General features: G+C 57.8%; 1 protein-coding gene across 3 annotated transcripts in view; it reads left to right on the plus strand.

The window, feature by feature from the left end:
• AGAP3 (ArfGAP with GTPase domain, ankyrin repeat and PH domain 3) overlaps nucleotides 1–22,909 on the plus strand; it is a 152,320-nt gene that overhangs the window by 62,143 nt on the left and 67,268 nt on the right. For all 3 annotated transcript variants that reach the window (XM_075420009.1, XM_075420010.1, XM_075420008.1), the window contains exons 3-8: nucleotides 2,137–2,224; nucleotides 2,422–2,507; nucleotides 2,847–2,988; nucleotides 4,417–4,551; nucleotides 12,381–12,508; nucleotides 21,675–21,830. In XM_075420009.1, coding sequence (XP_075276124.1) covers nucleotides 2,137–2,224; nucleotides 2,422–2,507; nucleotides 2,847–2,988; nucleotides 4,417–4,551; nucleotides 12,381–12,508; nucleotides 21,675–21,830 — 735 coding nt within the window. The remainder of the gene's footprint in view (nucleotides 1–2,136; nucleotides 2,225–2,421; nucleotides 2,508–2,846; nucleotides 2,989–4,416; nucleotides 4,552–12,380; nucleotides 12,509–21,674; nucleotides 21,831–22,909) is intronic.

A 22,909-nucleotide genomic window follows, 5' to 3' on the forward strand; every position in this document is an offset into this window, starting at 1 on the left:
AGACAAGTGGTGGGACTTGGGGTTTTGGTTTTGTCTCGTACGTGTAAGGGTGTGTGCTGCTTTCGTGAACGCTCTTACCTTATCACCAGTGCTGCGTGGCTGCTTGAAATGTTCATCACAAATACACTGCACTTTGCAGTGCACTGCGCGCTTCGGCGCAGAAATACACCCGCCAGGTCCGTGCAGCACCTCCGCAGAGGCTCGGGTACTTCCAGCACAAGTGGCACTGCACACGCGCCCAGCGCGTCTCGTGGTCTGGTCCAGTGGTGGGTGCAGGAAGGGGCAGGGTCAGCGGTGACTGCCAGACGCTGTAGTGCCACTGCATTTGCAGCTGTGGGCACGCGGGGGAGGTTGGATTTTCCAGCAGCACAGCAACCCCCTTGGGAGGTCTGCACGGGGATGTCTCTGGTGGCTTCCATCCGGTAGATGTGCCAGACGTCTTAAATCCCTGTGAAGCAGCACGTCCCCACAATCCATGCTAACTAATCTTGGGAACAGAGAAGGAGGCTGCCTGCAAAAGCATTCGGGTGGGTGGCACGCTGGGCAGCAGCGACAGGACGCCGGTTTCAGTCGTGTGTTCAGTGGGGCAGAGTGAGCCTTCGGTAGTGGGGAAGCCCCCGGGCTCTGGCAGCGTGGGGCCGTAGGGGCAGATGCTCTGAATGGCCTTGATGGACGCCCACCCCTGGGACATCATCGTGGGAGCACTGGGAGTGTGGTTCAGGCACGGGAGGAGGTGTGGGGTGCCCTGAAGCAGGAGTTGGTCGCATCCCATCCGCTCCGTGGTAAGGTCAGGCTGTCCAAAGCCAGAGGTGGGTGAGATGCTTTCTGGGAAGCCGTGGGCAGAAGAAGCGGGAGCTCGCTTTGCCCAGGTACGGGGAGCCGTGGCCCCGGCCTGGCCAGGATGGCTTCCTGGGCTCTGCACGGTGAACGGCTGGTGGGAGCTTGCCCACCTTCGTCACCAGCTGGGGCTTTGAGGTGCACAGGCCTGTGTGAGAGGTGCGCTAGGAACGGCTCTTCTGGCTGAGAGCCCCTCTCCGCAGGCCTGGGGCGTCGGGAGGAGGTAGAAGAGCACTCTGCGGGTGAAGGGCACCTCTGCATCGCCCGGGGCTTGCTGCTCCAGCTCCATCAGAGCAACGCTGCAGCGGAGGCGAGAGGAGCGTGGGGTGGGATGCTCAGTAACGCAGGACCCTGCCCCACAAGCTGCGTTGTCGCTGTGGGTGTGGGGAGTAGCTGTGGGATGTGAGCTGACCAGTCTGAACTGGATTTTTTGCCAGGATGGCAGAAGATTCCCCTTTACCCCGGGACTGCTGTCCCATCAGCGGGCACGGCCACTTGCAAGCCCTTAGGCACTGAAGGTTTTTTAAACCGTTGGGAAAACACCGACAATCAGGAGGAACTGCCGTGTCTGGCTGACCCATCCTGGGGCAGCTGCGTTCGTTCTGCAGCAAATCTGTCGGGTGATCCAGGCTGACAGACCCCCAGCCTAGCGTGTTCCAACCCAGTTAAAAATCAGTGCTGGGTATCTGTGTTTTTCGACTGGGTTAGCAGTGGGTGCTCGGTGTCTTTCTGTGTGGGCAGCACAGCCAGCTCCAGCGGGAACCGTGTGAGCGCGTCACTGCCGCAGCGAGGAGCAAGCGCCGTGCCTGCTGCCGTCGTCGGAAGCAGCAGCGGCACCGAGCGTGCGGCCAGGCTCTGCTCTCGCTCACGGCGCGGCTGCTGGCGAGAGCTGCGGGGCCCCAGAAGCTGGAACGTGCCGGCTGGGAGAAGAGTTTTTTTCCTTCTGAGCTGACTGTGGCTTGGGAGGGCAGGTGTCCCCCGAGGAGCAGGAGGGCTGTGGGAAGGGCTGGCACGGCGCTGACGGGCCTGGGGGAGGACGAGGGTGGGCAGCACCCTCCGTCTGGGCGTCTGCGCCCCGGTACCTGCTGCGCTCTGCCCGGCTGCGCCCACTCGGTGCCTGCAGGCTGCTCCTCGAACGCCGGCCGGGTTGTGCCACGCGCTGTGCCCTCCCGTGACCGTCTCTGCCGGTCGTCGGCACGCGCCCCGTCACCGGTGGTCTCGCCTCGTGGGGGTGGCCTCGTGTGTCGAGGGAGCCGTGCCGGGCGCGTGGGTGGTGGGTGACGCGCGCCTCTGTTTCAGGGCATCGTGGGGAACCTGTCCAGCGGCAAGTCGGCCCTCGTGCACCGCTACCTGACCGGCACCTACGTGCAGGAGGAGTCTCCGGAGGGTAAGGTCCGGTTCCCAGGGCGCCTGGGGGGTGGTCGGGGTCCTCGCTCCTCTCCCCGGCTCTGAAGGTGACCCCCCCATCGCTGCACCTCGTCTGCCACTGCCGCAGGGCTCTGCAGCCTCCCCTGACTTTCGTTGGGCGTTTGCCCTCCTTGCTGCCCTCCCCCCCGTCACCAGCTGCTTTTCTGCCTTCCCAAGGTGGCCGGTTTAAGAAGGAGATCGTAGTGGACGGTCAGAGTTACTTGCTGCTGATTCGAGATGAAGGGGGCCCCCCCGAACTCCAGGTAGGAGACCCGTGCCTCCCGTGGTCCCTTCCCACCCACCCAGTCCTGCCAGGGGCTGGGGGGCTCCTGGGGAAAGACCTCCCCCGGCTGCCTCCTGGGAGCCCAGTCGTGGGAGAGCACGAGGGCTGCGAGGCCTCAGGAGGGGCTGCCCTGCGGGGGCTGTTGACGCCAGGGCCTCCCCGCGGTGCCGGGAGCTCGTGTCACCGGGCCTGGGGCGTGCGTGCGACGGAGTCCAGCCTCGGCACCCCCCGGCCGGCTGCATGGCTGCCCTGCTGCCGGCGCCGGGCACGGGCCGCGGGCCACGCGGCTGCGCTGTGACGGCTGCCCTGTCTCTCTCAGTTCGCTGCCTGGGTCGATGCGGTGGTGTTTGTCTTCAGCCTGGAGGACGAGATCAGCTTCCAGACGGTCTACAACTACTACCTGCGGCTCTGCAGCTACCGGAACACAGCGGAGGTGCCGATGGTGCTGGTGGGCACGCAGGGTGAGAGCGGGCGCTGGGCCTCCTCCCCGCATCCTCCCTCCCTCGATCAGGAGCACCAGTGAGGTGGCCGCGCCGGCAGGAGAGCGTGGGGTGCTCGCCCTGCGAGTGTGTCGGGGGATCCCAGTCTTTACACTGTACGAGGGACTGGGTGATGCTGAGGCCCCTGGTCTAGGGTCCCAGAGGAACTGAGTAATTCCTGCTCAGACCACGTCAGCGTTCCTGCGGAGAGCTGCCCTCCTTCATGGAGCCGCTTCCCTCTTCGAGACGCTCGAACCTGCTGGCGCTGCCTCCCTCCCCAGCTGGACGCAGGCAGGAGCCGGGGCCTGGGTGTGCGAGGGTTGTCAGGGAGCCTGGGGCTGCAGAAGTCGTCTGGATGTGCCGCTGACAGCAGAGAGCAGGAGCAGGGGCCAGAGGATGCGAGGGAAAAACGTCTTGGCAGGACCCAGCCCCTGAGCAGTGCGAGCCGTTCCTGGCAGAGAAGGAGCTCCGAGGCTGGGAAGGCAGGCGGTGACAACAGGGGGGGAGTCACAGGGGTGTCTGCTCTTTAGCCCGGATTCAGAGTAGAACAAAGTTGTTGTACTTTGGATACTTACAGACTGTGGAATTAATTTTAGGACTGAGTGATTTTGGACTGGGCTGGGGTTGCAGGCGTGTGCTCTGGAGGCTCAGGAGTGTGGGAGAGTGATGTGGCAGAGGGGTTGGTGATCGTTGTCCTGGACGTGGAGCCAGGTGAGGTCACAGCCTCGGTGCGGGCACACGAAGCAACCCACTGGGGAGTTCGAGGAGGACTTCTTCACGGTGCGAGTCCCGGTACTCCTTCGACTCCTCTTGAGAGGGCTGATTTACAGCCCCTGCTTGTCCCTGGCGTGTCTTCAAGGAGTCGGATTCCTCTTGGGAAGGTAGTTTTTCCAAAACATGCAAGCACTTAGCAGCCATCTGGGATATAAATTAAGCCAGTTTTTTAGTGTTGTCCACCAAGGCCTCGACTGTGAGTACATCCTAGCAGAACGGCTTTCCCAGTTAACTGAGGATGATTTCTCCCTTTTGATTCTTTAATGTGTAGGGTATGGCCGTGAGATCTAAAATGATTGAAACTGGCAAACCTATTTTACTCTGCAGCTGAGGCTGCCTTGCCTTGCCAGCCACACCTCCCACTGGTTTCTGCCCTCTGCCTTCAGAAACATCAGTGGCTGGGTGGTTAGGAGAGTTGAATAAGGTTCATGTAACAACTGGTTCATTTAACAAATCCTTTCTTCTACAAATGTGGGACTTTGTTATCTAAGGCATTTATAGGAGAGGGGCTGTGCTATGAAGGTGGATATCTCGGTGTGTGAAGGGGAGGAGCGGGGCCAGCAGTGTGCCATGGGACGTGTGGATGGGTGGGTCGTGGGCGCTTGCTTTTTAACCTCCTGTCCCTTCGGTTTCCAGATGCCATCAGCGCCACGAATCCCCGGGTCATTGACGATTCTCGGGCGCGGAAGCTTTCCAATGATTTGAAACGCTGCACGTACTACGAGACCTGTGCCACCTACGGACTGAACGTGGAGAGAGTCTTCCAGGACGGTAACTGCAGCTGGTGGAGGGTGTCTGCGCGAGGCAGGGCAGCAGTGCTGTGCTGGAGAGAGCGCCTGTGCTACCTAGACTGCCGGCTCTTGTTTGGAACAGCGTGCTGCTGAGAGGCCAAGGGCATTAGGCACCTGTTCGTGTGCAGTGCTGCTGCTTTACACACGCAGACGGGGTCTGAGGAGTGGGACATGCTGTGTGTGGAGGGATTCCTGTGTGTGGCACGTAGGTGGACTGCACGTGGATGTGCACAAGGGACCGCAGAGCAGGGCCGGGCGACATCCTTCTCCTGCCTTTCTTGCAGGGGCTGTCCTCTGGATTCCACGAGTTCCAGAGAGCAGAGAGGCTGCAGGGGGTGGCTGCGTGCCCGTGGTGGGCCCGGGCAGCACGGCAGTCTGTGTGAGCCTGCAGAGGACGGGTGAGGCTGCAGAGAGGGTTTAGATTGCCTTTTGTGGAAGAGAGGAGGCAGCACAGCAGAACCTTTGGGTGTTAGAGGCAGGGGAACAGCAGCCGAACAGCCAGATGGGGCAGCTGTTCCTCATGGGAACGGTGTGTGGAAGAGCATTTCTGCTTCGGCTTGGAGAGGAGTCTGCATGGCAGGGATGCTGTAGTGGAAGAGGGAGCCTACACCATGTCCTAGGAGTTTGCAGTCCGCTTAAATACACTGGGACCCTGCCTTGTGATGGGACTGTGTATTCGCTTGTCCCACCTTTCTCTGCCTTGGCTTCTGGAGTGCAGGTGGGGATCTGCGTTCAGGGCGTGAGGAAGGGTCTGTGCAGAGCTGGGTGGCTGCACAGGGCAGAGTTGCGTTTGGAAAGGAGAGCTGTGCTGTTAGTGTTTGCAAGCGGAACAGGCGCGTTGAAGAAAGTTTGGAAATCATAGGGCAGCAGGACTGCCTGAAGGTGAAAATCCAGCTTGGTTCGTTGCAGCACAGCAGGAGAGGCTGAGGGCAGGGCACAGGGCTGAGCTTGTCATCGGCTTTGAGTGCGTCCTGCATCCTCTGAGCCGGAGCTGGTGATCCTCCTTCCTCTGCACAAGTCTGTGACCTTCCAGTAATCCCCTGTTGTGGGCCTAAGGATCGTAGTCACCATGCTGCTTTTCTTACGCAGGAGCACGTAGAGATGTTCCGCTCTCCTGCTGCTGGTCCACCTCTGAGATGGTCTGAGGAGTCAGCTCAGGGAGAACCTTTCGCACTGTCCCGCCTGGTCCCTGACAGGGAACCCCTTGGCATCCAGCAGCCTCTGCTGGTTCGGTGTTCCTGGGGAAACTAGGGCCATCCTGCTGGGAAGGTTGCTTGTGAACCTCCTGTTCTTCCTCCTCCTTGTGAGTGATGGAGAAATGGTGGGAAGGAGCAGCTGAGGATAGTGAGTACTGCAGCAGACCTGGAAGGGGAGGATCTGCTAAGCCAACTCGGCGGTTTGCAATGGAGGTCTGGAGAGAGCAGCAGCAGGCAGGCTGTGTGCGCAGCTGATCCTGGCTTCTGGAAAGCATTTGGCACTGTGTGTCACCACGTTTGTTCAGCTTATTCCTTCAGATTGGTTCGGTTGCGTCCTGTCTCTGAAGGACGGTACAGCGAGGAACATCAGCTGATGGGTTTGGGAAGAGGCTGGGGAAGGCACCGCAGGATTAGGTGCTGCTGTCTGTTAGGCTGCTTGTCATCCTCTTTTGTCTCAAGATGGAATGAATTGTGCTCTGGGGTGATTTTTTTTCTCTTTGACCCTGGGCGCATAGACAACACAACTTAAAGCTGTGCCACATGTGAGATGAAAGCTCTTACGTGAGACTGGGACTCAGCTTCTAGCACCAGCGCCTCTTAGCAAGCTTGGTGGTCGACCTTGAGCTGCTGCTTGAAGGCTCAGGAGTGAGCGTCTGCAAAGTGCTGTGCTCCATCTTTTGCCTGAGTTTATTTATGGCCTGCACATGTGGTCAGGAAGGAGGCCAGGGAGCAGGTTTGTCCACACGAGGAGCAGTGAGGCTGAGGAAATGCAGAAGACCCCAAGGAGCGTGGTAATCGGAGACCGTTCGTACAGAACCAGTGTCAGTCTGGGCAAATGCTGAACGGAACCAGGAGCATGGGCCAGCCTGCTGGCAGGGCTGAAGCTGTCCCTGGGCGAGTCAGCAGGTGAGCACGGGGTGCAAGTCCAGGCGGATTCCTGCCTTCGTGCAGGGCAGCAGGAGGACCGGTGCTGGAGCGTTGTCAAATTCGGGTGTCAGCACTTCAAAAGGACACAGAGAAGCTGAGAAGATTAAAAAACAGAAAAAAGAAAATCTACAAAACCTAATAAAAAGCTGGAAAAAAATACCTGATAGTGGGACACTAAAAGAGCTTATCCATTCAATAAATCAAAAAGAAGATTGAGAGGTTACTTGCTTATGATCTAAGAGTACCTACGTACCTATCAACATGGGGAGAAAGTCACAGATACTAAGACTCTGCAGGCTAGCAGAGAGTTAATGCTAGAAGTCAAAGCTAGTCAAATTAAAATAATCTTAAAGAATCCTTACTTTTTTTATTAATAACTCTCTTTTCATTAGTTGTGGGAAAAAATGCATAGGGAAGTGCTATATTCTGCATCTCTTCTGCTTTTTTCAAATCCAGGCCAAGCCCCGGTGTGGAGGAGACTTGCCACGTACCCGGATGACGGGTGCAGCGTGGGCTGGGTGAAGTTAAGTGGCTGGCAGCATGCAAAGGTCAGCCTGGAAAACTGAGAGGTCCTTCTGGCCTTTGAGTCTGTGTAGGCAGGAGCCGTCTGCGTTGCTGCGGCTCCCTGAGCCGTGCCGCGTTGCCTGCAGCAGTCACAACGCCTGCCGGCGCAGCTTTGCCAGTATCCGTGCCCGTGCCGAGTGTGCTGCTCCGGGGGAAGCAGTGTGGTAATCGGGAGTGCAGATGGAGCAGAGGGACCACCATCTCGTGGGACGTCTGGAGTGAGTCTCAGGTGCTCGGTGCTCTCACCTGCCTGCTCCACTGCAGGACCACACTGCCTGAGCACGGCTGTCGGGGGGGAAAGAACAGGGCAGGAGGTGCTGGGGAGAGCCGAGCCCAACACGTTGGCCCCAGACGTTGCTGGCATCTGAGAACGGTTCAGGGGCTTCCAGGGTCTGGTGTCAGGTGGAGCTGTCTTGACGGGATGAGGTGTTTCCAGAGTGGGAAAGTGGCTTTTCCCAGTGAGCGCTGGTGGGTCCTGGTGCGTCTGTTCCAGGATCTGGTGGAGTGCTGGTGGTCGTGGATTGTGTGAGGAGCTTGGCCCTGTGGTGGTCCAGTTACCAGCCAGACCTCATCTTTATACGGTCTCTCCAGCACAAGTTGCTCAGCCCAGATCGTGGCAGACCTGCCCCACGCAGCCGGGGGAAGATGTTGATTTTCCACAGCAGAAACAGGAAGATTTCGCTAAGCTGTGGTCGCCACTTCCATTGCAATGGTTTTCTTGCTTGTCCATGCTGTGCGGAGCGTGTGCTGCACCTCTGTTCCCAGAAAGCCCTTCGGTGCCAGCCTTGTCTAACAACAAGCAGTCCCTGGCGTTTTTGGACAGCAAGTTAATGTCTGCTGGTTTAGCCTACAGCCTGAGGGAGCAGCCACCCTAGCTCTCGGTGTGCAGCTGAAGGCTGAGGCTAGCACTCTTCCTGCCCAAGCTGCCGTCTCTGCAAATGACCCACGGTCTGCACGTGGTGCTGCTGGGCGTGGGGGAAGCCCAGAGGAGGAGAACCTCAGATCTTCACGTTCACCGACTGTTCAGAGGTTCTCCAAGAACGGAGTGGCTGCAGCTGTTGCTGTGCTCTCCTTCCTGCTCAGGCAGGCGCAGCAGAGACCCTTCCTCCACAGCCAGAGCAGTTGCTGGGTGTTCGGTCTGAGCGGAGCTCGGGGTTGTGCTGGGCAGGGAGCTGGACCGTGTGCGTTACAGTGTGTAACTGTAATTGTGCTGAGTCTTGTGGAGCGGTGAAGGACTCATCTGGGCAGTCAGGCTTCTGAAGGTCGCTGTGAAAAGAATGCATGATGTGCAGAAAAGGGGCAACTTTCTCACAGAATCACAGAATCACAGAATCACAGAATAGTAGGGGTTGGAAGGGACCTCTGTGGGTCATCTAGTCCAACCCTCCTGCCGAAACAGGGTCACCTACAGTAGGCTGCACAGGACCTTGTCCAGGCGGGTCTTGAATATCTCCAGAGAAGGAGACTCCACAACCTCCCTGGGCAGCCTGGGCCAGGGCTCCGTCACCCTCAGAGGGAAGAAGTTCTTCCTCATGTTCAGACGGAACTTCCTGTGCCTCAGTTTGTGCCCATTGCCCCTTGTCCTGTCACTGGGCACCACTGAAAAGAGCTTGGCCCCATCCTCCTGACACCCACCCTTCAGATATTTGTAGGCATTTATAAGGTCCCCTCGCAGCCTTCTCTTCTTCAGGCTGAACAAGCCCAGTTCCCTCAACCTCTCCTCGTAGGGGAGATGCTCCAGTCCCCTCCTCATCCTCGTAGCCCTCCGCTGGACTCTCTCCAGTAGCTCTTCATCTTTCTTGAACTGGGGAGCCCAGCACTGGACACAGTACTCCAGATGAGGCCTCACCAGGGCAGTGTAGAGGGGAAGGAGAACCTCCCTCGTCCTGCTGGCCACACTCTTCTTGATGCACCCCAGGATCCCATTGGCTTTCTTGGCAGCCAGGGCACACTGCTGGCTCTTGGTCACCCTGTCGTCCACCAGGACACCCAGGTCCCTCTCCGCAGAGCTGCTCTCCAGCAGGTCCACCCCAAGCCTGTACTGGTGCATGAGGTTGTTCCTCCCCAGGTGCAGGACCCTGCACTTGCCCTTGTTGAACCTCATCAGGTTCCTCTCTGCCCAGCTTTCCAGCCTATCCAGGTCACGCTGAATGGCAGCACAGCCTTCTGGTGTATCTACCACACCTCCCAGTTTGGTGTCGTCAGCAAACATCTCCTTGCTGGTTTCTCACGTGTGGCCTGGCAAAAGTCCCATGGAAACGCTGTTTGCTGTGTGGGGGCTGCACTTCTCTCGTCCTTCCCAAGTGGCTTCCAGCACCAGATGTTGTCACAGTGACTGCTTCTGTGAGAGGTGGGACAGTCTGCCTGCGGCTTCAGGTGTCGCGAGGAGCTGGCTTTGGCACGAGCGGGGAGAGTGGCAGAGGCCGGGCTGTGTGCTGCAGCGTCCGGTGCCCAGCAGACACCAGCTGCAGCTTCAGACCTGCGCCGGGGTGAGCCTGCCCTGACGCATCCTCTCCCTCGCAGCAGAGCTCCCGGCGAGGCGGCAGGCTGGGGCGGAACGCGTCTTCTGACTTCGTGGCTCTGAAGAGGTACGGTGAGAGGACTGTCTTCTCAAAATCGCCTTCACAGAGCTCCTCTCCTGTGTGCAGGAATCTGCTAGAGTTTCGAGGATGCCGGGACAACAGCAAGAAGCCATCGATGTGGGGATGCATCAGCTCTTGGGCTTCAGTTGAAGAATATTTCTATACCAGGCAAAAGTTAGAGAGCAAATTGTTGAGAGCCCCTTGGCAGTGATTATCTTGGGGTTGTTCCCGAAGAGGGAAGAGTGACCCAGGCCCAGCCCTGGACGGGCGCAGGAGGGACAGCAGCTGTGCTCCTGGTGCTGTGGGTGCCTTCTCGAGGTTCACCTCTGCAGCAAGCCCAGCGCGAGCACCCCTCTGCTCCCACTGTCCCCGGGCAGTGGGGAGGACAGCCGGCAGAGCGAGGTCCTGCCAGGACCTGCTGCTGACCTGCTGGCAGCACAGCTGCTCTCCATCCTTCCCCCTCGGCCGTGGTGCTGCAGACTTGGACTTCGCTGTGAAAGCTCGAGAGTGGTTCTGGCTCTGCTGCCTGGGGGTGGTTTGGGTTTCTGCGCCCTGAGTGGGACAGTGGGGCAGTGGGCGTCCCTCCTTCTGCTCAGGTGTGAGTTTGTGTGTTCCTTGTTGGGGACATCAACAGCATTGCCGTGTCTTCCAGGGCAGTGAGTGATGCTTCTGAGGAAGGGTCTGGCAGGAGAGCTTCTATGGGGAGGCCAAGAGTTCGTGCACGGTGGGGTGTGCAAGGCCCTACAACTCCATAAGGTGCCACTCACTCTGAGGTGTCTTCTGTAGGGTCCTCGATGCCTCACTGGGGACCTTCCTGTGTATCTCCTCTCTGTCCAGATACTCCTCCCAGAGCTGACCATTTCTGGCGGTGTCTGGAGAGGGATTTCTCCAGAACGTTGGGGACAGGGTGCTGTGGTGTGCTTTAAAATACTGTGTGATGCTCAGGGGCTCATGCAGCAGCACGGCGTGTGACATGGGCACGGAAGTGCCAGGCAGTGTATTTGGACAGAGGTTCTGCAGACAGGGCAGGGCTCATTGATTGTACATCACAGAGCTGCGTGTAGCAACCGAAGATACCTTGATAAGCAGATGATCGTAGAGACTGGCTTGAGGGATGACAGAAATTACCCTTGAAAAGTCTGGCTGGTGTTCAAGAAGTGGAAGAACCTCTGCCTGGCAAGCAGAAATGTAAAGGCTGCCTCAAGATGCCTCAGTTACGGGTTGGTGAGATTCTATCGCCGGCAGTGTGGTCTAGCTGGCCTCGTGATTAATTCCACTGTTACCACTAATGGTACAGGGTGAGTGACAAGGCAGAGCCTCTGCCAGGCTCTTTGCCCAGGACAGCGATTCTGCAGAGTTTTTCTGAATCTGTTCTGGCCCGTGGGGTGCCTGAGCTCGCGGTGTGCCTGGCCCGTGTTTGGAGGAGAGATGGCTCCCACAGCCAGCAGCGGATGAAGCCGTCCAGAGGAGAGGATGGAGGGGAGGAGAGCAGGGAAAACCAGGAGGTTGACGTGGTCTGTTTGTTTGGTGGTTGTAGGAGGGGTTCCTGTCTCTGTGAGACTAATACTTAGCTTGGGAGTCTGGACAGGCTCCCAGCTTTGTCAGACGAGCAGGCGGCAGTGATGGCCCCATAGGTCTGTCTCCGTTCGGGACGTGGCACTGAAGCTGCGAGGTGGCAGGACTTGCTGTCAGCATCTGACTTACCCAGGTGGGTTCAGTCATCGCACATGTGGGGTGCAACATCTTCTGTCTTCCTGGAAAGGGAATGTGGCAGCTCCTTTGCTGAAAGGGTACGCGATATGAGGCGTGCTGGGTTGGACGTGTGTGCCAGAGAGAACGAGGAATGGCCATGTGTCCTCCTGAACTGCCCAACAGCCCAGCTTGTTTGCTGTCATGCTCTTTGGTCAGGATGTTTATTTCCAGAAAAGGTAGGAGATTGGGACAGTTGAAATGCAATTTCATGCAACCTCATCAGGCAGTGAAGTCACAGGAACTGGGAGAGTTGTTCCTCACGTTAGTTTTTCGAACATCTGGAGATCGTGAGGGTCACAAGGGCCCAGACTGATGGAGGTGGCACTGCCCAGGCTGTTGAGTTTGGTAACTGGCTCCTGTAGCTGCTGTACAGGATGACCAAGAAGTCACTCTGGCTGCCCAGGGCTGCTTCTGTGGCAGCCCAGGGTTCTGGGTGGCTCCTTTGTGTCCACATGAAGTCACTGCTCTGTGTGAGACCCAAGAGAGCAGTGGCCTTTGGGTACGCAGGATGACCGGCATGGGAAGCATGTCCTGCTGACTGCTGGAACAGCCACGGGCAAACGCTGTCCCTTGCATCTGGGCTGTGCAGGAGCGGCAGGCAGTGGGGGATGAGAGGTTTGGTGTTCTGCAGAAATCCTCCCTGTTAACACAGGGTGGCACAGTTTGAGCCCCAGATGTTGGCACTGGTCAGATGCAGGGTTTGTGTCTCATTGAAGCCCTCTAGAAATCCGCGGGTGGAGAAAGTTGCGTTCTGGACTCTGACCCTGTCCCTTTCTCGCTTCTTCCAGTGGCTCAGAAGGTGGTGGCTCTACGGAAGAAGCAGCAGCTTTCCATCGGTCCCTGCAAGTCCCTGCCCAATTCACCCAGCCATTCGTCTGTCTCTGCGGCCTCCATTCCTTCTGTTCATATCAACCAGGTGGGAAACGGGAACAGGGAACGCCAGGGACCCCACATAGGTCTCCACAGCCCCTCAGGTCGCTCACTACACAGCATGTTCAGCCTGCCTTTAGACTCATACTACAGCCCTGGAGTGGCTTTTGGAAAGAGCGGAGCGGTTGTCACCCTGGAGCTTCTGTCCGTAGCCCAGACAGCTTGGTGCTTCCTCTGAGGTCAAGCTTTTTGTCTAAACCTTTGCATGTGGCTCACAGTCTCCAAAGATTGCGGTGTGCTTCTGCAGATACGGGTGGCAGCGCCGTGAGCAGTCTGCAGGGAGGCTCCTGGCTCCTGGGCAGAGCAGAAGGAGGTCGGTGAGCACAGCTGCCCACGGTCCTGCTCCCCCTGGAAGCGGGAAGCTGGTGGTCCTCCGTGCATATACAGGTGGCCTTCTTAGGGGATGTATTTGTGAAGGGGTGGATTCAGTGGAGAAGGAGATTCTCCTCCCCTCTGCCGGTGGAAGGCTCTGTGCTGTTCTTCTGGCACAGCGTTAGCTTGGCAGGGCCTGCTGTGCTGGGGGGATGGTGAAGCCGGAGGTGTTTGTTCTGTGACTTTGGAGAAGCAGCACTGACGCAGGAGGGGCAGGCAGCCAGAGCGAGGGGCTGCTGAAGGAGATCCCTGAAGTTCCCAGCACGCACAGAAACACTGCGCTGGCTCGCTGGTGGGGCGGGTGAGATCCTGGGCTCTGCTGCTCCGCAGAGGCAGTCAGGCCAACAGGTTCCAGCCCTGAACCACTCGGCGCATGAAATCACAGGGTCTGTAGCAAGGACGTCAGGAAATCTGTCTGTCTGGCGCAGTGCTGTCAGACTGAGGAGCAGCAAGCGTAGCAGCTGGGTTCGTGGAAGAGGGGAGACCGTGTAGCTGGGGCAGCTGTGAGCCCCTCGGCTGCCTCAGCAGTGAGCAGTGCTTGAAACAGTTTTTTGGGGAAAAGAGCAGCTAAGGACTCGGAGGAGCAGGTAAAACTGAAGAAGATGCAGAGCAAGTTTAACAAAATTTCTGACAGACTGACACTTTTTCCATGAGGGGATTGGCTTTGAACCTTCGGGTGTACCTGAGCCTCTCGGGCCCCGGGAGGACTCCTGGTACACCATCATGGGGAAGATTGTCCCTGCACAAACCTGAGGACGGTCTGCAACCACTGGTTGGACCCTTACGTAACTCCTGAATACCCACGTGAAGTTGGTACCTGCCTGGGTGGGCTGGTAAAGCTGGGCTGCAGGTAGGTGTGCACAGATTTTTGGAGAGACCTGTGCCAGCTGCCTGGTGCTCCAGGTCACCCGGACATCAGCAAGTTCAGATGAAGTCTCCGTGTGGAAGCGAGCAGGCTAAGCCCTGCTGACAGCTGGAGCTCCCTGATGAAGCTGCATGGCCTTCTGATCGGAGCTTGTTTGTGTCCAGCGAGCTTGGGACGCAAGCAGAATGAGCATGGCTGCTTGCAAAACACGCACAGCCATCGCGTGGCCTGCAGTCTGTCTGGGTATGGGTGCTTTTTGGGAAGTTTGATAGGAGGCATCCAAGGTGGAGAGCAAAGTCCTGGGAAAATGCAGATTTGAGTGTATCTGGTAATTTGAGGATTTTGTTAGAAGACAGACTGTAAACAGTCAAAGACTGGTTGTGAAGGAGCGGCAGTCCTTACGGAAAGAGGGGGAGTGGGGTGGAAGATGGCCAAGGGCAGCGTTCCTCGGGGAGGAGCTGAACACTTGTTTAATGTTTCCTTCAGTGCCCAAAGTATGAGAAAAGGGTCCTAACGAATACGTACTAATGGCACTTGCTGTGCCAGCCAAGTGTTCGTAGCAAAGGTAAAAACGCGTTCCCTGTGTGAGGGGTGTGGGGATACCAGACTCCTGGGCCTGATTCCAGTCGTGTAGGTGTGCACTGAAACTGGTGTAGGAACCGCAAAAAGCGAGTGGGAGGGAGAAGAGACCCTGGTGCGAGAGGAAGTAGGCTCTTGGCTCGTTCGGCGTGGGAAAGTGACGGCTGAAATGGACCAACCCTGACCTCTAAAATACACAGCCATGAAGGGAAAGAACTTTTTAAGAAAAGGTGCTACAACGAAAGGGGTGGATTTGAGACTGGCCATGGGGAAGCAAAGTTCGGGTGTCGGAAGAGATTTCTAACTGCATGTCATGAGCTTTATTAGAGGATTTTGCTCAGAAACCTCCCTGCCAGCCTTTCCTTCCTGCAGAGCGCCTTGCAGCCGGTTTGCAGACGACCTCTGCGCAGAGGTGAATGCTGCCTGCTTGGCTCTGAGACAGGACCTTTACCCTCAGCACCTTGCTGTGCTCCCGGGCTTTGCCGGAGGGACCTGGGCAGTTCTGGTGGGAAGCTGGAGCTGTGAAAGGGAAGTCACACAGTATGCTGCTGACAGGCAGCGCTGTGAGGCCTTTCTAAGCAAGAAATGTTTATTGATTGCCTGGGTTGTGGCAGTGTCAGCAATAATGATAGGCCGTGTCCTTCTGGAGCTTCCTCCCTCGGTCGTCCCTCCCCCGTACACGCTCTGTGCCTCTCTAACGCTGTGTCCCTCCCGTGCGTGAGAAACCTGGACACCACAGTGAGGAACAAAGTTAATCGCTCTTCCCTGGGTCTGCTGTGGCTCAACCACAAACCCTTTCGGTTCCCAGCGACCTGCTGCAGTAATCTTTGCCCTGGTGTTTACACATGGCTCTTCCATTACAAAAAGCACTTCTCCTAAAAATAGAGCATGACGTAATGGAACTGATGAGTGATGGTAAAATGCTGTGAAGTATTTCCCCGTTCTCGCTTGGGCTCAGGAATGAGGTTCTGGAACTGTTTCCCACTGTCCTCAGAGAAAATCCAACTGGCTTGGTGACACACAAGTTCACCGATGGCTGATGTTGCTAAGATCGACCAGTGCAGACCAGCCCGTGTGCTCTGGTGCGTGTGGCACAGTGAGCGGCAGTTACTGCAGCAGGGATGCGAAAGACCCCAGAATCGCTGCTCAGGAGTGCGCTGTGATGATGGTGGCACACCAAAGGGTATGGTCTCTGTCTCCCGAAGACAGGAGAGAGCTGGGCGCAGACAGCTCTGGAGCCCTCCTGTGCCCTGCTCTCCAGACCCAGGCTGCAGACATGCTGGAGCCGCTTGCTGCGCTCGGTGATGGTGGCCTGGCTCCTGGGAAGTGCCGAGGTGCCCTGTGGGCAGCTGCGGGAGGACGTGGGCAGACTGTACGCGGCCAGGAAGGATGAATGAGAGGGTGGCATGGTCTTTGCAGAGTAGTGCCGTGTTCTGTCTTTTCCTACCTGAGGGTATGGGGCTCTTGCCAAGGTTTCTGACTTGCCTTCACAAGTAAGAGAGCAGGAACTGGCTCAGGGAAGAGGATCTCAAGGAAGGATTTGGGAACACAGGATTTAAATGGAGATGAGATGGAAAGAAGCCAGACAAAGAATACAATTAGGAGCTTTTGTTTGGCTTGTACCGCAGCTAGGTATTGGTGTACGCAGGCAAGACAGACACTGGGACAGAAGGATCTCTCTTTCTTCTCAGTACGTGTGGGAACTGCGAGACTCGCATTTGCATCTGGAGTGCTTGGCCAGGAGGAGCCCCTGGGAGCCTCTGCGCTGCTCTGTCCTCGCAGGGCACGGTGCTGGGTGTCGAGAGGTGCTGCCCGCCGCTGCCGGCCGTGCGTGGTGCCAGCGTCGCTCCGTCCCTTCCAGGCAGCTGCGGCACCTCGGCAGCGTTCCGTTCCCCTTAGCCGGCTGCCTTGCTGAGGGCTGTTAGCAGCAGCATTCCCTTCCCCGTGGATCGTCCCCCTTCCCTTCTGCAGGTAGCTGTGGTGGAGGTCTGCTTCCCTGCACAGCCTTGTGCCCGGAGAGGCGGTGGTGCCGTCTGAGGCAAGAAGGGTGTTCTGCTTGGTACCTGGTCTCCTGACCCATGCAGGCAGGACAGCTCTGTCTTCTGGAGCTGTCAGTGAAGAAGGCACTTGTCTTCTGCGAACAGGAACAAGTGGTCCCCGCACAGGGTTGCTTACGGCAGGCAGGAGCTGGGAGCCAGCCGTGCCTCTCATCCCAGTCCTAGGGACACCTTTTGTGGGAGTAGTTTGATGCTCCTAGTTGAGCCAAACTAACTTCTTCGGAAATGGCCACTGCTTGTCTGGTCTCCTGACAACCTGGCCAGTCCATTGCAATTGCTGGGAGAGGAGAGACCCCAGAGGACCCTGATGATTTTGTCACCCATCTGTCCGGAGGACGTTCTGCTCTTGGTGTGAGGCAGTGGCCGGTTTCCAAACCTTCGTGGTTGTGCCAGGTTCCCAAACTGACAGAGCTCTGGGACAGCGGTGCTGTGTGAGGAGTTTTGGTGTCCTTGCACAGTGGGTGATCCTCTTCATGAAACATTCTTGAACCAGCCGAAGGCCATGGTTTCGCTTCTGTCTTTGGGAGTTTTGGGTTTTTTGCTTTTATTCTGCAGTGGTGCCTGGTGCCCCAGAGGACACTGCTTCCTTCAAGGTGGAGAGGAAGGGAGCTGTAGTAGCAGGTCAGCTGTGGTCAGGGATTTCCGCCAGCACTCAGGCGTGTGCCCGACGTGCTCGTCAGGTCTGTGACCCTGACTGCCGTGTTCAGCATCTCCCTGTTCCTCTGCCGCGGCAGGAGCTGGGGCCAGCCCTGGTAGTCCTGCACGCTTCGCTGGGGACGCCAGGTCTGTCCCCGGGGCCTTCCCCATGGCTCGTGGATCTGCACCTGTTCGAACAGACACCTCAGATGCCCCAGGACCCTGCCCAAGGAAAGCTCTTGCTTGCCTGCTGGTTCAGGCTCTCTGCTGTGTCCTGCCCGCACCCATCACTGGGTGAGCAGGTTAGATAGGTTTGGGAGCCCCGTTCCTCGGCTGGGCCTTGGCTTCCACCCTGCTCTCTCCTGGCAGCTGCCTGTCCCTTGCCTGCAGGGCGTGGGTGGGAGTTTCTCGGGCCAGTGGGTGCTTGCAGTGCTTGCAGAGTTGTTCCCCCTGATTTTCTTACTTTCTCCATCTTTCTTCAGGGGCTCTGAGATGCCTTGAGGAGTACCCCAGGCTGTGGGTTGAGTCACTGTCGTCTGTTTGCTGTGGGAAGGAAGTTTGTCTTTCTGCCAGGGAGCTCGTTCCCAGCAGCTGGCAGGAGGTAGCACAGGCACCCCACGCCGAGCCTTGCAGGCTGGTGGACTGAACTGCGCAGTCCCCGGGCCTTGGGAGCCGCTGCCGGGCCCCACCGGGCTGCCCGGAGCCTGGCCGTGCCCGACCCTGCCCAGCTGTCCTCCTGGTGCGAGGTGCCCGGTGTCACAGCTTCACTCTGATGGCCGTGGCCTGCAGTCCTGCACGGGCTCTTCGGTTGCACCGGGACGTGCATTTACCAGGCTCGGTGACAGAGCAGATGAAAGAGGTGGAAAATCAGAGTTTGCAAGTGAAAAGCAAACTGCACCTCACTTGTGCTCGGTAATGAACCCTTCCCTGCCTGTTGCAGCACGTTTCAGCAGAGTTCAGTCAGCGTGTGCGTCTCGGCAGCTGAAACAACAGGCGCTTGCACTTCCTCGTGGAAGCCCGCGCCCCGTAACCCGCTCAGCTCACAATGCCCTCCATTTTGTGTTCTGTACACTCCTCTGGCCGCTTCCCCGTTCGGTGCGGGCGCTGAGTCGGTGGCTGCTGTTCGTTTGCACTCTTCCGTTGAGAGCCCTTCCCAAATTTCACTCCTCATTCCACCTCATGCCTTCTTATGCCAAGAGTTACTGCGTCTTAGCTTAAGCTGAGTTCTTCCCTGTGCAGGCACCCTGTGGCGCTGCCGACATTCTGGGAAGTTCACAATATCCGCTCGTCACACACTAATGGGAAGGATTTTTCCCGCATGTGTTTTACTAGGTTTTCAGCTTCTGCTGTGTTCTTAGATTTCAGTAGCAACCACAGGTGGTTGTTCAGGTGGATTGGCAAAGTAGCTGCCAGGAGCAAAAATCAGGTATTTGCCCCAACCTGTCATCTTGTCAGGGTTCTCCTGCATCCCTGCAATTTGTTCTGGGTCCCTGGATCCCTACTGAAGTCTTGGAGCAGTCTGCTTCAGGTGAGCGGTGCGGTGGCTCTGGGTTGCCTGTGTAGCTGGAGGTTGCACTGCTGTCTGCCTTTGGGGGAATTTCTCCTCTGCCCCCAAACTCACACGGCGGCACCAGCCCTCGCCCTTGCCTTTGTTGCTTTGTGCGAGACATCTTTCAGCATCAGTACCTCTCCTGAGGTTTGGGTGGCTGTGGGACAGTAGGCTCAAATGCCTGTGTCCTTTGTCGCTCAAGAAAGACAGTAACCTTGACTTGTCTCCAACACTAGGCAAACTTATGGGCTAAGGAAAATTATTCTGGCCAGGCAAAAGTTACGAACAAGGTTACAAGGAGTATGTAAAATATGAACCACTATTTAGCAAGATTTCTTCCTAGGAGCTTTAGCATCCATCACCTAACATCCACAGGGTTTGTCCCAGCTCAAACTCTGCAGCCTCTTCTGAACTGAACCCTTCCCCCAGTCATAGCTTCGTAAACGTACTGACAAGGTTACTGAAATACGCAGACCTTAGCCAGGAGACTACCTCAGGGCGGCTTCTGGGCTGCTGGCAGCCTTGCCTGGCTCACCGTCCTGGGTAGCAGGTTCTCTGTGTTGCAGCATCGGCCATCTCTTCGCTTTGAATCTTTTTCTTTTTTTGACATGGTTCACTCATTATGCATCAATTAAATACTGATTGTACACATACTGTTATGCCTGATGCTAAACCTGAGCTGTCTCAGCAATTTCTCTGCAGCTTGGTAGCCCTAGCTTTCAGCATCTGTGCCTTCATCACAGCATTTGCAGAACACTTCTTCATGCAGTGTGGACTCCATGGTTTGCAGGAGCTCTCTCTGTTAAAGGTTCAGAAGTCCCTGGCAGGGTGGCACTCTGCTTTGCTTCTTCATGCCCCAGTGGTCCACCTTTCCCTGGGAAGTGGCAGCAGAACTCCCTCGTTCAGCGCAGGGTTTGCCAAATGGACAGCCTGTGGAGAAGCTCCCTGGTGACATTCACTTCTTTGGACGGAGTGCCCAGCCTCTTTCGTAGGCAGAGGAGTACAAGCAGACCACGTTCTCATTCGTTCTGCGTTTCAGGGCACCAGAAGCTTTCCTGCCTTCGGACGGGCTTGGGACAGTCTGAGTCCTATACTGGCCGGTCACGGTGAGGCTTTCCCAAGAGCCCAGAGCTGCTGCGTGGCCTCCAGCTCCTCGGCTCAAGCCACATGTGCTGCCAGGCTGGCGACCAGTGGAGCTCAGCCTGGAGACCTTCTTTTGGTACGAGGGTCCCCTGTTCCCCTGCACGGAGCTGGGCAGGGTGCAGAGGGTCTGTTGCTTGGTCCTGCCCTGTCTCCAGCCTGGTGGTAGGGTCTTCAAGGACGTTTTGCCAGGGCAGCGTGGCTCCCCATGGGCATCACCTTCCAGCTGTGGAAGGGTGTTTTGCTCCGGCTCCAGGTGTGCTGCAGGCAGGCTGTTGCGGAGTTGCTCCGGAGCCTGGAGTAGCCCTGGCGAGTTGGGGCACTGCAGCTTCGCAGAAGCAGCCGTCAGCTGCCCGAACGTGGCTGCGGAGGAGGTCCATCTCGGAGGACTTCGCTGTGGCAGACCTAGCTGCCCTCTGTCAGAAGTCACTTGCTCTGCCTCAGAGAGGAGGAAGTTGGGCTGATTCTCGGATGTCTCTTTCCTCTCTTAAGTTCTCTTTTGTGCATCTTCTCCCATTTCTATCATCAAAAATGAGACGATCCATGGCTTGAGTGAAAGTCGCGCCCTTTCTAGGGGACTGGGCTGTGGGTCGCAGTCACTGCTCTGCCTGCACAGCCTCTTCCATGCTTCTGATGTTTCTTAACTGCTTGTTAGGAGCAAGGCTGAGATCCCGCCGGGCACGGTGTGTGCACGCGAGTGTTTTCTCACTGAGCACCTCTGGCAGATCCTCATCCCGCACGTGCTTGCACTTTCTGCTCTAAGCAGTAGGTGGGAGTGGAGGAAGTCCCAGGGCCATCGGATGCCGCTGCTCTGTGAGGCTGTGAATCGAGAAGAGGTGGCTGCTCCCTGCACCGTGTGCCGGAGCTCTCCCAGCCTGCTAGGAGTAGCTTCTTCAACGTATTTTTGAAATACTTTTCAAAGATCAGCAGAACTGCCAACGAGAGCTCAGGCTGCCACGTGCCTTGTCATAGTAAGACATCCTGTGCTGCAGACCTGAAATGCTTTTCTGCAGGTGTTGCTCCTTGGGACCTCTTGTAAGCTCATTTCCAGGTTGTTGCCCACAGAGCTTATGTGAGCAGAATGGGAGTGAGCAGGTACTTGTCTGAAAGAAGTGCGTTGCTGGGATGGTTGCACAAACTGTGTGGTTAGAGCTTGTGCTCTTCCTGAAGCCGTGAGAGTTGTTAGTCCCACATGTTCCCAGACATGGGCCGCTGCAGCCAAGGCCACGGTGGTCCACAGGCACAAGAGGTCTGTGCCACCTGTGGGGTCTGCTTGGACAAACCTCAAAACCAGCAGCAGAGATGTGTTTTACATTGGGCGTGAGCTTGGCTTATGGCACCCCGTGCTTCAGGACACGGGACAGGCGAAGGCTTCAGTCACAGGGACACACATCCCCGTTGGTATGGTAGCTGTCGTCATCAGACAGGGAAGGGACCAAGTGGGACTTGGAGCCAGGCAGGCTCTGGGCTGCCCTGTGGCTTCATGTCCCGCGGGCTCTGCGGAGAGGAGGGCTGTCGCCAGCAGACTGTCCGAGGGGTAGCTACACCCGTCCTGTGTTCTGGAGAGAGAGCAGCTGAAGTATCCCCGGCCATGCCGCTCCGAGGAGAGAGCCAGCCGCCGCTGCAGGGCTGCGCGATTCACTGCTGCCTCCGTGCCTTTGCTCCAGACCTTGTCTGGAAGGGCGGCCCGGGGCCGACGGCCAGCAGACGGGTGCCTCTGCTCATTTGCTGCTCTTTGCTGTCGATTTCAGAATTTTAACATTTTACCGGTGGAAAAACTAAAGCAGAAAGAAGGGAAACAGCTTTCCCAGGATCCCCCGTGGGTGGGAGCAGTGCGTGGCACGGACTGTCTCCCCTGTCGCAGTCCCGTGCTGCGCTGCCTTGCCCCCTGCGCACAGGGCTGTGGCCCCGGGCAGCTGCCGGTCTCTGACTGTCCTGTCTCATTCTGCCCTAGGCCACCAACGGTGGAGGAGCCTTCAGTGACTACTCCTCCTCCGTGCCCTCCACGCCCAGCATCAGCCAGCGGGAGCTGCGGATTGAGACCATTGCTGCCTCCAACACACCCACCCCTATCCGCAAGCAGTCGAAGCGGCGCTCCAACATATTCACGGTAAGTGGCACCGGGGCTGGAGGAGCGTTGGAGTGAGTTTTCTGAGGGCTGGGGAAGGGAGCGGGTCCACAGCAGGCTCTCCCCACAGGCTTTCGTGCCCTGGTGGCTAGGAGAACGTTGCTGTGCTGGCCAGGGAGGGATGGGTGGGGGGCACAGGGCAGGTGCATGGGGGTCTCCCCGCAGGCGCGTATGTGTGCAGCAGGGTGGGGGGAGCCTCCTGCGTGCGCGGGGACCGCGGTGCTGAGAGCTGCTGCTGGTGGGTGCGGGTGTGCCTGGGGAGTGCCTGAGAGCACGCCGTCCCTTGCACACCTAGGAGTGTGCGTGGGGTGCTCCCTGCGTGTGCGTGTATAGCGTGTGTGTGCGTGGGCAGAGCTCCCGGAAACTCGCTGGGGAGAGCTGCACCTTCTGCGTGCACAGCACCAGTGGCCTCTGCTGTCCCCCTCCGTGGGGCCCTGTCCCCCGAGGGTGGCACAGAGCTGCTGGCCACTGGCCCTCCTGTTTGGTGCCAGCTCCGCTGTGCCAGGGGTGCCGTGCCGAGCCCAGTGCCTGGCACTGGGCCCCGCTCGCTCCAGTACCCAAACCCCGCGTCTGTGTGACCCGAGCAGCGCGCATGGGTCTGCTGTGGGGCCTGGAGGGAGGGGAGGCATTAGGGAGCCAGCAAAGCCGTGGGCCCCAGATGGTGCAGGGTACGTTTGCAGCTGTAATCTCTGCTGGCTGAACTGCAGCCTGCCTCTCCGCACGCTCTCACACCATGCACACACCCGTCCACGCAGCGTGCACACAGTCCTGCCCACAGACTTACCCTCGCTGCTAGCGTGCCCCGGGGGTTTCCCCTTGCTGTTGGTGCACACGTGCTCCTCGCCCTCGTGTCTAGCGTAGATAGCCTCTGTTCCCCGTGTAAATGTGCTCCTCTCCCCCGGTGCCCCTGTAAATGTGCTGGGCTCAGGCCTCTCTCCTCCCCATCTAAATGTGCTTTCCAGCCACCATTGCTTAGTACACCTGTGTCTGCTGTCTGTGGAAGTGGCCACCACAAAGTCCTCGTATGTGTTGTACCGTGTTACCCTGTGTGAACAGCTGCC

This window comes from Opisthocomus hoazin, chromosome 4 (genome assembly GCF_030867145.1).
Source record: "Opisthocomus hoazin isolate bOpiHoa1 chromosome 4, bOpiHoa1.hap1, whole genome shotgun sequence".
Lineage (NCBI taxonomy): Eukaryota > Metazoa > Chordata > Aves > Opisthocomiformes > Opisthocomidae > Opisthocomus > Opisthocomus hoazin.